Source organism: Mugil cephalus, chromosome 21 (genome assembly GCF_022458985.1).
Source record: "Mugil cephalus isolate CIBA_MC_2020 chromosome 21, CIBA_Mcephalus_1.1, whole genome shotgun sequence".
Classification (NCBI taxonomy): Eukaryota; Metazoa; Chordata; class Actinopteri; order Mugiliformes; family Mugilidae; genus Mugil; species Mugil cephalus.
This window is the reverse complement of record NC_061790.1, coordinates 9051308-9064629: the sequence shown is the minus strand read 5'-3', so window position 1 is coordinate 9064629 and position 13322 is coordinate 9051308. Positions and strand designations below refer to the sequence as shown.

General features: G+C 41.8%; 1 protein-coding gene across 1 annotated transcript in view; it reads left to right on the top strand.

Moving 5' to 3' along the window:
* Window positions 1–13322, top strand: part of fig4a (FIG4 phosphoinositide 5-phosphatase a) — a 48652-nt gene that overhangs the window by 23197 nt on the left and 12133 nt on the right. Inside the window, exons 15-21 of the mRNA XM_047573695.1 lie at window positions 1169–1317; window positions 1878–2044; window positions 5687–5825; window positions 7471–7529; window positions 8093–8240; window positions 8350–8433; window positions 10129–10327. Of these exons, the coding sequence (XP_047429651.1) occupies window positions 1169–1317; window positions 1878–2044; window positions 5687–5825; window positions 7471–7529; window positions 8093–8240; window positions 8350–8433; window positions 10129–10327 (945 nt within the window). The remainder of the gene's footprint in view (window positions 1–1168; window positions 1318–1877; window positions 2045–5686; window positions 5826–7470; window positions 7530–8092; window positions 8241–8349; window positions 8434–10128; window positions 10328–13322) is intronic.

The following is a 13322-nucleotide window of genomic DNA, read 5'->3' as shown; positions in this document are numbered from 1 at the left end:
CAAGTTCTTCCACACCGAACTCGCTCATCCATGGACCTTGCTTTGAGCACTAGTGCGCAGTCATGTTGGAACAAGAAGGGTTCATCCCCAAACTTTTCCAACAAAGTTGGGAGCATGGACTTCTCCAAAATCTCTTGGTAATCTGAAGCATTCATAGTTCTTTTCACTGTGACTAAGAGGCCAAGCCCAGCTCCTGAAACACAACCCCACACCACTGCATCCGACACTTTGCATTGCACTTGTTGATGTATTGCTTGGATGCCCCCCACAAGCTTATACAGTAGGCACTAGGCATGATGGGTACATCACTTTGTCTTCTTACCCTGATAAACCAATCTCTCTGGAACACCTCATGTGTGTGGAGTCCACTCTCTGGACTCCACATGACCACATGAGCTTCTTTGCTCCAGAGTCCAAACTTTATGCTCCCTAGAAAATTGAAGCCTTTTTTCCAGTTAGCCTCATTGATTAGTGGTCTTCTTAAGGCTACACAGCTGTTCAGTCCCAATCCCTTGTGTTCCTTTCACATTGTACATTGTACAGTGGAAATGTTCTTACTTTCACTATGAATCATAGCCCCGAGTAATACTGTTGTTTTTCATTGATTTGATTTCACCAAACATTTAAGTGATTGGCGATCATGATCAATCCGGATCTTTTTCTGACCAAAGACTCAAAGACAAGTGTTCCCCACTAACCTTCTGGTTTTTAATAATGTGTTGGCTTGTGTGCTTAGTTAAATCCAGGCAGTTCATATATGTATATATATATGTATATATATATATATATCAAAAATGACCTACGTAATAACACTTCACCTAATGTTAAGTAACAAAAGTTTTGGACAAGTAAACCAGGATGAAAACATGACCACTTTTCAATTCAAGTAAAAGAAATCCTAAAATTTATTTGTGTATTTGTTTAATAATTTTTTTAAATTCTGGTACAGAATCTACAAAATGATGCAGAAGAAAGATAAATTTCTGTGCAGTTTGTGTCTGACACTTGAAAATACATAAATACACTGAGTAACAAATGAAGGCCTCTTGATGCCTCTTCATTTTTAACCTTGGCTGAATACTTTTAGGAGATTGCTTTTGAAATGTGCTCAGATTTTGGAATAATTGTTTTTTACGCACTTATCACTGCGGTTCTTTTGCTGCTGTAGACTGGTGTGTTGCGGACCAACTGTGTGGATTGCCTGGACCGGACCAATACCGCTCAGTTCATGGTGGGGAAGTGCGCGCTGGCCTATCAACTTTATGCACTGGGAATGATTGACAAGCCCAAGCTCCAGTTTGATACGGACTGTGTGAGGTAAAGCTCCCATACATTTTGCCAAATAATAATGCGTTTGTTCGAATATTTTTGTGTGAAACCAAACACACTTGGCACTTGAGCCTTGAATCCATGTAGATCTAAAAAAACAAAACAAAAAAAAAAACAGGCTACTATGAGCAGAGGCAAATACAACAATTATTCAAACCTATATTCCCATCGTTTGCTGCACAGAATCCCACATGTACAGATACTCCACACAACACCATATTGTTGCACTGGTGTTTATTGGCTTGCTCATCTCTTTGCATTGTTTCTCCTGGGCTCTGTGCACTCCATTGACCAATTCTGCTTGGACACTGAAACTGGTTCTTGCAGCTGTATTGTCTGACATGGAAAGGAGCATCCGAGGCAAATTTATCACAAGCCTGGCTTGTAATTGTTCTGTGTGTATATATAAACAGCTGCAATCTTGATAAAGATTATGTATTTTGAGGTGTGAATGTTCTATCACCGAACTACCACCGACTCCTAATTCCATCCAATCCATCGGCCTTGTGTTAATATGTGTGTCTTTATCTGTCCCACGCATGGCTCAGGCTGTTCGAGGAGCTGTACGAGGACCACGGAGACACTTTATCTCTGCAGTATGGCGGATCCCAGCTGGTCCACAGGGTCAAGACCTACCGCAAGATCGCACCCTGGACGCAGCACTCCAAAGACATCATGCAGACGCTGTCACGCTACTACAGCAACGCTTTCTCAGGTGTGTGTTACAGTCACTCACATGTAATCACTCACCAAAATTAATAAGAAGGAACTATTTTCCTTCCACATTATAGCTCAGTTTTTGCATGCACATGTTCAGACGGTATATATCAACAGATATCGACATGCAAAAGGTCCTCATAAGATGTATCTATCAACAAGTAACATACACTTATCAGGCGTAAGATTATGACCACCTAAAATTGTGTTGGTCTCCCTTGTGCCTCCAAAACAGTGGATCCTGTGGTGTCTAGAAACAGTGTTGTTAGTGGGGGCCTTTGGGTCCTGTGGGTTGAGGGGAGGGGCCTCTGTGGATCATCCCACAGATGCTTGATCAGTCAGTGATTTCAATGTTGTGGCTGATTGATGTATGTTGTCGATTTGGGGAAAATAAGTGAATCCAAGTCAGTACAGCAACAAAAGTGCAGATGTAGCTCAGATATCGTAAGACACTTATAATATCGGCTCAGAAAAGGTCTAACGGTATTTGTGTTTATTTTTGTGAGTGTACTAAAAAGCAGTATTAATGACAATTGCAATGTCTTCATGTTTGATTATATTGTCAACAGTTTTAAACGGGTACATCCTGAGGACATTTTATTATTACCTGGAGAAATGTTTGGATTACAGCCAAGATGTATTTTGCCAATCAGTTACAGATAATAGTTGCACTCCAGTGCCTGCAATCCACATTTCTAATAATTTTAAATGTCACCCTAGCGTGCTATCAGAAAAGTGTTTATCATAGAAAATACAGAGGGGAGCCCATGAGTGTTTACACAGTTGCGACTGCCAGGAGTGCACATGGATGATTGTGTGTTAAACCAGGAGAAACAGAGCTGCGCTACTTGACCTACTAAGTCAGTATCTTGGCTCGTCGCTTGCGTCACACACTTCATTTTGAATAAATGGGATCATTGGTCGGGTTGCAGAGATGAGCTGGGGAATGAAGCAGGTTGTTTATCCAGAGCCAAATGTCAAGAGGCAAGCAGCTTATGATGCTGCACACACATACATACATAAAAAAAACACACACACACACGGGTATCATACACAGAAGATCTCAATACAATGTGCAATAAAACTGGCCTATAATATGTTGAAGCTTTTGATGTGAAGAGGCTGACCAAACAGATGTTGCACCGTGACTCTTTGATCCATATATTTAAAAAAAATATTAGAATAAAAATTCCCTGCCTGTAGTCTTGAGGGCAATCTGGTGTCTGCTGTCAACCTGACCTCATACATGGGAGAAAACTTTTCAATCATATGTTTTTACACCCTGCTAGACTTGCCAGCTAATCACCACTCTTCAAACGGTTTGTCACAGTGCTAAATGGAGTCTACTTCCAACCTTCCAAGCAGCTCAAAAATGCTAATCTCCAACATTAAATTCATGGCTGACGTGGTGACAGGTCAGTTGTGGTGTTAAGAAAGAAGTCAGGCGATACTCTTCATTGCTCTCCGTTCTGTGAGCGTGACCCATGATCTGATTTTGTGCCGCACAAGCGATGGGTCTGCACGCGGAGCACAGTGGAAACAGTTGGACACTTCAGCTCTCTGTCCCTGCTCCTTCTTTGCTCCATTACTTCCTGCAATGCTGCAAACTGACCGGCTCTCACTAGTACTTTTAGAAGTGGGAAAAAAGTTCATTTCGCAGTAGCAGCAAGTCCCTGACCCCGTCGGCTGTTGTCAGGCGGAGGTTTCGCAGCATCGATCCTCCTATAGCTGTTGTTGGTGAGTCATCCGTGTACGTCCAACCGTGTGAAAACGCCTTACCGTCTTGTTAGGTGCTTTTTCTGTTTTGTATTGTCCATTTCATTTCACTGAACAAGACACGGTTCATTTTAAAATACCGGATGTAGCTTTTAATTGTGTCTTTGGACACAATAATCCTCGCTGCTTTCACACATTCTTTTACATCATTGTCAAACACTCTGAAAGCTTCCCTCTGACTCACGGATATATTTTCAACACACCAACACACACACGGTACAAGCTGCCATGTGCTTTGCAGCCCCCTTGAATTGTAGGAGCAGACTTAATGTTTTGGCTGACCAAAATGAACACATAATTTATGTCACATTTTCTTGTCACAGGACAACTCTCTTTGTCAGTAAATTGTGTTGCACAGCTTTCCATAACTCTTACCTCGTGATGCATTGAACGAACCTCGGTCTGAAAATTACCAAGAGAAAAGACTTGGTGGCGGGCTTTAATAGAGCCCAATTTAGTTTCTAATTATCTAACGGTACTGCTGGAGCAGCATGCATGTGACTTCACAGTTGGGGGACGGATTAAATGGCACCAAACTGGGCAATATGCAAAACACGTGTCACGCTGAACACACAAACACTCGCGGGGATTATCTTCGAACGCTCTCATTGGCGAACATGTCGTAGGGTGGCGGTTAGGAGAGTTTTTATTGCTTCAGTTGCCACTGATTTGAATAGGATGCATTATTATGTTTCATCTTCGAGCATTTTGGCGCTGCTCCTCTTCTCCTCTTAACAAGGAAGCGCTGAATCGATCATTTGGATCACATGTTATCACTGGCAGAATGAGAGCTGAGCCTGGAGGTTCCCTTTTGTCCACTTTTCTTGACATCTGCACTTAAGAAATTTATGATATGAGAATATGCACATTATCTAAAAAAGGGTAATTTACATATGTTGGTATTACATCTTGAAAACTAACTTTAGCCGACGTGCTCTCTGTTAAAAGGTAATTCAGCCAGGCTCAACCTAATGTTTCTCTATTTATATTATTAATATAATTTAAGGGGCTGGTTGATGGTTAGCGAAGCTGATTTAGGACTAAAGGCTGTTATGTACTGTCATTTTATTCTTGCAGCCCTGGTTGGGAAGTTCTCGCGGCTTCTTCTCGGCACTTCCGGGCAGACCTTTTTTCTCGTGTGGTGTCTGACAACCATTCTGTGATTGGTCAGAGATTGGAAGTGGCAGGTTTAATGCGGTAAATGCTAGCAGCCCCTCTGTGAGCTCTCAGATGCGAAAAGTTCCTCATGTCGTCCTTCACCCACCTTTACCCACAGTGCTTAGCTCGTGTGACGTATGCTGCAGTGGTAGGGCTTCCCCGGAGTTCTGCGCTTTAGTTTCTTGTAAAGTATAAGTGACCTGGTCAGAACAAACTTTATTGTTGTTCTTAGTTGCCTGGAGAACAAGAACAAATTTCTCACCTCTTACACTGGTTTAAACCTCTTCTAGGTCTTCGGGCTAACCTGGCTTAATGTGGCCTGACTCCTCAAACTGCACTTCGGCCACTGCACACTTGGCTGCTCACTTTTTCTGAGTTCACTACTCACCTTTAACCTCACCTTATTCTTAACCCTTACATTTTAGCAGCAAACCTCATGCCTGAAAAAACACTGAAGTCCCAAAGTCTCCAAAAGCAAGTCAATCCACATAGACCTCATGAAGGAGAGTTGCAGTATTTCTATGTACGCGGTGTAATTGCGCCTTGAGGGAAAGTTAGGCGCCCTGACAGCTTTGCTAGCTGTCACTCACACCCCTCAGCTCCTCTTAACTTAAAGCAGAGTCACACACCGGCAAGATGGCGTCGGCCGGCTCCACCCACACTGAGCTTCACAGAGGTTTACTTTGTGTCCATGTGAATTCTCCAGATGCTGACAGACAAGATTCCATCAACTTGTTCCTCCAAGTCTACCAGCCGTCCGAGTCCAAGCCGCACTTGTGGGAGCTGCCCACTGACTTCTATCTGCACCAGAGGAACACCATGGCACTGCCTCAAGACAGACGCAGGTAAACACACGTTCCACCAGGTTAAATGTACTTATGTGGTTTAGTTTTAAACAATCCGCATACACAACAAGTGATGAAGTCAAATGCTATAGTTTCTGTGCCGACTGAATAGCTCAGTGGGAAATTACTCAGCGGAGACTAGCACTTAACCCGAGGTTTTTGAAAAAGGATTTTTAAGATCAGAATGTTACAGTACAACTCTGTTACTTCTGAGAGCTGCTGTTCACGTGGCTGCATCTTTGGGGTTGTAGAGCTTTGGCCTTGAGATGTGATCACATGCTTGGCTGAGGTGAGCTTGGTTGAGGTGCGCTTAATTGCTTACGGCTGCAGTCTTTACCCTATGGCTCACCCCAGTTTGAATAATAGTACCCAGTAACATATGATTCAATCAACATAATTTCCACTAAGTGAGCGTTTTGTTCATTTCTGTTGTTTTCTGTGCAACTTGAAGCATTTCTGTATTTGGATGCTTTTTCTTTCGGTATAGTTTTTCACTTCTGTGTTGAGAAACTGTTGTTTTTTTATTATTCTTTATTTATTTGTTTTTTGCATGTGTTTTCTTAAGCTGCACTGTGCTCAGCTCTGAGGTCCACTCTGCTATTAGAACATAATTGCTTTCACCCTTGGTAGTCCTCCTAAACTCCCCCACATTTGAGTGTTTTGCAAAATATCTTGTATTCCACTCTGTTGCATTTACTTGTTCTCGACCAATAGTCGTCTTTTCTTTAAAAACATGTCGCGTGTATAAAATAAGTAAAGCGCGGCAGTCTCATGTAATGCCGTGGAAACGATGGGTAAAAATATTTTTTACGATTTATATTTGGAATATGTGGCCAGTTTGGCCAAATAACACCAAACCCAGACGGTCAGTGTCCTAGGGGACGACAGACGTATCTCAGTCAGCCCTTTTGTTCAGTTTACAGCTGTCATTGATCTGACGTGTGATATAATTTCAACTGGAAAACTAAATTTGATCTCAGAATTAAAATATAGTATTTATTGCAGCTAATTTTTTCCAGACTTTTTCCTGCTCTCTCTATTTAATTGTTATTACATGTGGATGATGTTCCCAATTCTCATCCAACATGTATAATATACAACAAAATGATCAGACACAGTGCATCTGTGTACGTTTTCACTTTATAGTTTGTGCTTTCGCTCTCGTATATCACATTGTGCATATAACTTCTGCGTCTGATTTTACGTTTTGACCCAGTCTTTGTCATTCGTGTGCATGCGTGTGGGAGTGTATTCATGCTGCTCGCTTACATAAAAGTCCAAATGCTCTTTTACAGGCCACTGGTTTATATAGTCACAATGGGCCACGGTTGCTCAGTCATTATTCCAAGAAATTAGCATGGCTGGAACTAAATTCAATTCTGCTGCCACATTTCGTACTTTTCCACTCAATCTGGCGGAAGAAGCACATCACACACAAAACTAAATCGTACTAAGCGCATTCGCTCAAATTGCTCGCATTGAATAAAAGTCTGATGTATTCAGGAGCTGTACAGTAGGTGGTCAAGCCAAGCCCATTTTCAAATCTAGGTTATGTGAAGCCGGGGAAGAGACAGTGCGGGCTGCACAAAACGCAAAGTAGGAAGTTTTCTGAAGGTTTTAATTTGTGTGTTTTCTCCATCTCCAGCTACACCCTGTGGTGGTCAGAGGGAATCCTGTCCTACCTCCCTGTGCCCTACGATGAAGGTATTTTTAATTTATATAATTAGGTTATTGGGTTAGGGTCAGGTTCCGAGGTACGAGGTACACATACGCTAAGGTGGATCTAACCGTTGTTACAGGTTTATGAGCTCTTAAAGGTGGAGCCCTGAGAAAGAAATTAAACACAAAATTAAACACAACATATATATATATATATCGATATATTGTTCTTCCACTTCCTTCTTTCTTCATCTTCTTCCTTTCCTTCTCCACCTCTCTGTCTTCTTCTTCTCTTCCCATTCTGTCTAATTCTTCTTTCTGTCCTTCTCCATCTTCTTCTCCTCCTTATCTTTTTCATCATCTTTATCATCGCCTTCAATTGAGTCGTCTTCTTCTTCATCATCATATTGTCCACACTTATACTCCAGTAGCGCCCTCTTCCTTGTTGTGTCCTATGTTTTAATTGTGTTTTGACGGACAGGTCATTGTTGATGTGAGCCATTTCATGTTGATAATAGCTTATATTAGTCCTATACTGCATTATAGTATATAGTATCATATATACCGTGTGCTTGATCGTGGCTCCGTGATCTGTGCCCTGGGTGAAGTCCCCTGTGACGACAACATGATGAAGGTCAAAGTGAAGAGAGTGAACCGCTTCGATGAGAGCACTGACATCTACACGGAGTTCTTCAAACCATATGAACTCACCTCCTTCGATGACACGTTCTGCATCGCCATGACCAATTCCGCAAGGTGAGTATGAACACTGTCCCACCTTGTAGTATTAAGATCATCAGCTGTTTCTTTTGTGGTACAGCAGGATGTCAGCTGATAGCTCCGTTTCTAATTTGTGTTCATGAAGGGAATTTATGCCCAAGACTGTAGGAGTGGACCCAAGCCCATTCACAGTTCGCAAACCAGAGGAAACGGGGAAATCTGTGCTCGGGTGAGTGTACTCGTTTTGTGTAAATGTTTGTGATCGTTTGGTTGGTGATTTCTTTTCCTTTTTCTTTAATGCAATAAATCCCATGTCACTGTGCCCGCGCTCACAAATTCGACACTGCGCTCTCAGGTAACCGGAAAACAGCACCCTGCCCTTTTCTCTGTTTTTGTTGAGAAGCCAAATGACTGAAATGGATTGCGTATGCATATACTTTTTTTTTTTTTTAAATAGATACTGCACAGCCCGTAAAGCTCCTCCCTCTCATTTGTTCCCACATCACTGCGGCACAACACGGCCACTGTTTCACTATTCATGGCCACTCTAATATTCCACGCTGAGTCAATGTTTTCCCGGATTGCTAACTGATTGGGCAGACATGTTTATTTTTGAATTGCTGTTATAAATATAAAGTGGTTCAGGGGCTTGTGTATTTTTTGCTCTGAATTTAAACTACAGTCCCACTGGGGTTTTTATATCTTGTAATAGCTCTTCAATGTAATTTCATTAAGTCGTGTACTTTTTAAGCCCATTACTGGACAAAAATGAACCTGTAGTGTGTGTACGTCAGTAAATGCATTTTAAAAAGTAAATAACCAAGTTTTAGGCAACAATAAACATGCAGTTCAAATTGAAAAAAAAACAGATCTTGTGTGCAGTTCCACGCATGCAATGTTTGCAGCTGTTTTTCAGCCAGTGAACATTTCAGTTCTTCCTCAAATGAGCCTTGACAAGTTGAAATTCTTCCCTCTGGAATATGTTCCACATCTCCAAAGTCTGCATTTTCTGCGCATGTTTTATTTTGCAGATTTAATCCCACCTGTGCTACTTCTTCAGCATGTTCCTATTCCCATTGACCTCTGAATCTGATTTGTGTCTTCTTGCTGTTGTAGTGGGATCCCCGCTGGGATCATTGCTGCTGTTTTTTCTTGATTTTAGTTGCAATAACATGGTTCAGTAGGCTTCTGAGTCTCTGCCTGTGCACTGTCAGTTCTGAGTCCCTTTATACATAAAAAATGGCGTTTAGAAACGTAGGCTTCGCTTCGCACTTTTTAACAAACTGGTGCGTTTCTTTTAAGTGGGAATGTGACACCGAAGTTATATTAAATGTGTGTTTGAATTCAGTGAATTGCAAAATTCATATAAAATGCATCAAATGTGGTCTTTTGTGTGCTAAATTAAGATTTCGGTGCATGTGAGTGGAAGCATCTTTCACTCTATTTTGCCTGTTTTGTCAGTACATAAGCAGTTAAGGTTGGTGTGACTCAGTGTCCGCGAACCATTAGACATCACGTGTATCACATGTTTATTTCCTGTACTGTCAGGCCACCACCACCATGTCATTACCTCAGCACTATTATACTTTATACTTATCCATTTTCTTTTACACCTGCCTTTCTTTCTGGAAAATCTCTCAGATTATAGAAGCCGAGCTCCTTTCTGTCATTGTGACGTTCCTCTGGGAGTCATTACAGTGTCTGTCAAAGGGTAGTCTGACCGGTGTAGCATTTACAGTTTTCCATAACAAACATTATATTCAGCAAGGATTCTCTCAGACTTAAAGATCCATATAAAGATTTATTAATCTAAAACTCTCCTATCCTCTGGATTTTAATCATACACATCAGTCAACGTGCAGTATATGGAGCTGGAACAGGTTAACGCTAGCTAATCTGTGCCCATGTGTGTGGACGTTGGCAGCAACAAGAGCAGTAAGGATGAGACGCTGCTCCAGAGAAAGACTGCAGCCAGCGCACCTCCGCCGCCAAGCGAGGAGGCCATCTCCAGCACGTCCGAGGACGACTCGGAGGATGACCGCGACGACGAGGGGTCCGTGTCCCAGCGCTCCACCCCGATCAAACTGCTGACGGACTCCGGGGAGAGCAACCGCACTCAGGAGGTATGAAAATGTGCAGCTTCTGGTGAGAAAGATTGCCGTGTGCAAAGCCAAATGAACACATCGGGCACGCACGTTTTTATTGCCACAGTCAAACGAGATATCCAGTAAGAGTGGGTGGAAATGCAAATGGAACAAAGTCAAAAGTATTATCACTTCTGAGCCTTTTTGTTTAATATGAAGGGGAAATAACCACTTGCCCAATGAGATGCTCTGATAATTCAAGCGAAGGTAATGTCTTTTAAAGACCTCAGGGAAATGTCGTCTCGGTCCAATCTGTGTTGCAAAGTATTTATATTTTAGGCCTCAGATGCCTCTTTTATTGCAATTCGGGTATGTCATCCTGGTTGTACTTGTACTCTCCCACCCACCTGCCTTGATTCTCCCATAAGAAATTAGTTCCGAGTTTGCGTTTGCGTCAGACTCTCGAGTAGATGAAATGAAGCTCTATTTATATGATTGCTGTGCATTTTTCACTTCAGTCCCAAAGACATCCTTTCAGAGAGGAGCTCTATGGGTGTAAAAGGGAAGGAGAAGGGAAGGTGTAAAAGGCCCAGCCTAAATTAGATTGTCCAGTCCAGTGTGGTGCCATCTCAAAGGAGATGTAGTAGTTTGTCTGCTTTTACGATATCAAGTGAAACACCTACAGGTGTCTTGGTTTTACATGGTTAGTTTAATCTATCATTCTCATTGAAGGTTTTAGGTCAGCTGTTCACATGTTAAGTGATCTATACTGATCTGTTGTTTACATGCACCACTACTTGTAATTGAAACGTCCGTTTTACAGACCTGTGACAGGCGCAGATTGATGAAAATACCCATAAATGATCTCATCTAATCAGCATAGTAGTTGCTGTTGTTTTTACACCTTTATTATAAAAGCAACAGCTTGATTTGGAAATTTTGTGGGTTCATATCCATTTTTGCTATTGTGTTAACCTTATAGTGGCCAGTCTGCAAGGTTTTCCAGCGGTTCTGAATTTGTTCTATGCTTCAGTCTGTCTTGGCTTCAGTTCATTTTTGATGGACCTTTTTAAACAGTTCAATATTTCTATTTTTTCCGCCATCTAACCGTGCAATAATGTTTAGTTCTTTCAGAGTTGTTATTGAAAACAAGCTCTCCGCGGAGCCTTAGATCAGTTAACGAAACGTCACTCGAACGTTGCTGCAATGACTTCTACACTTACGATTATAATCGGAATATATGGCTCCAGGTAAACCCAGATAATGTTGACGTTAAGTTCTGAGTCTGCTTCAGAAGAAAAAAGCACATGTTGGTGTATATAGAAAGACATTGAATCAGGGATATTATCAAGGGTTGTGAAAATGATCCCAAGTTGTATCCGCAACATGCTTTTCTTTTGGGCTGTGGTTACATTTAAAAATTACTACTTCTGTCCCTTGAGAATTAGTTGTCCCACTGTACTGTGGTGAATTTAGTTTATTCCACCTGGAGGCCAATGGATCTCACCAAGACTATAGTAGTCTGTGAACTCACTAACCATGAATGTTCTCTCTGACGAAGCCTTTTCTTATTAAAGAGAAAGCTAGGGAACAGACGCTAAGCCTAAAAAACACTAACCCTCCATAGAAGGGGCAAAGCTACGTATTGATTATTTTTTTGGGGGGGTTTATCACAATGAGCACCACCGATCTTTTATTAATATACATGAAAAAATAGTGCATCTTATAAACCATCAAACTCACTCAGATCTTATTGATTTTTAACTTACTATGTAGTTCACTATGTGCTGTAATGAAGGTGTGTCTGTATCGGCATCTGTTTTACGCCCCAGGGGGACTGGTCACACCTTGAAAGTATGTCAACCACTGACCCACATTCCTGCAGAGGGGCCAAGATCATTAATGGGTTAGTGTGTCAGCAGGATGGATCGGAAGCCCCAGAGTGTTGTATTTTCTTAGATGTTATTCGCCGTGACTTTCTAAGATGTCACCTCAGACATCATCTTAGAAAGTCTCAGTATATAAGAAATAACGTATCTCCAACACATCGCTCACGAGCTACCAGTTGCTCATGACCTCTTTCCAAGTAGCTCACCAAAGGATTAACGAATCTACATAAATGATTTGCAGTTGTCAATCAAACAGTTGCTACTGCTGTCAAGCATGATGAGTCAGCGGTGATGTGAGACGCGTAGCAACCGTGGCTGTGGAAATAGCCATACCAAGAAGAGGCAGAAAACTTCCTGGATTTTTGTTTCACAAATGTCAACGACAAGTGTGTGTCTGATTTGCGGGGCAGCGTGTCAGTCAGTGAAAGATGTAATGTGGAGCGCCATTTCTCCAAGGTCCACAGTAACTTTTCATGGGACTTCCCTGAGGGTCTACAAAAGGAGAAGATAAAGCAGACATCAACACTTCAAAGATGACGGTCTCGATTCACCAAACCCATGAAGAAATCCAATGCAGATTGTTTAAAGTGGCGCACATCTTAACAAAACACAAAGAGTCTGTGCAGCAAAAACAACCGGACATGAACAGATGCAAATGGTTTTCATTTCAGTCTGATGAGTCTGTTGATTCCAGTGACTCCACTGTTTTTATTTGGATGGTGTTCGATGACTTGTCCACCAAGGAAGAATTTTTGACCTTACTTCCACTGAAAACTACACCCAGAGAAGTTGATATTTAGAACGCAGTGAAAGACTGCTTTGCAGAAACAAAGATCCCCATTGAAAAGTTGGTGACAACTGACGGGGCACCTGCCATGACGGTTCCTCACTCAGGATTTGTTGCGAACTGCTCCTTAGTTTCTGAACTGTCATTGCATCATTGATCAACAGGCTATATGCGCAAATGTTTTGGAAATTGGCCATGTCGTGGCGCCTATGGTTAAGACCATTAACTCCATTGGAGCAAAAGCAAAGCAACACCAAAGCTTCAAGCTGTTCCTGGAGGAATGCTCTCCACAAAATAGTAATGCATCGGTTTTATATAGTGCTTTTCCATTAGCGTTTAAAATTGATTGCATAGTTCG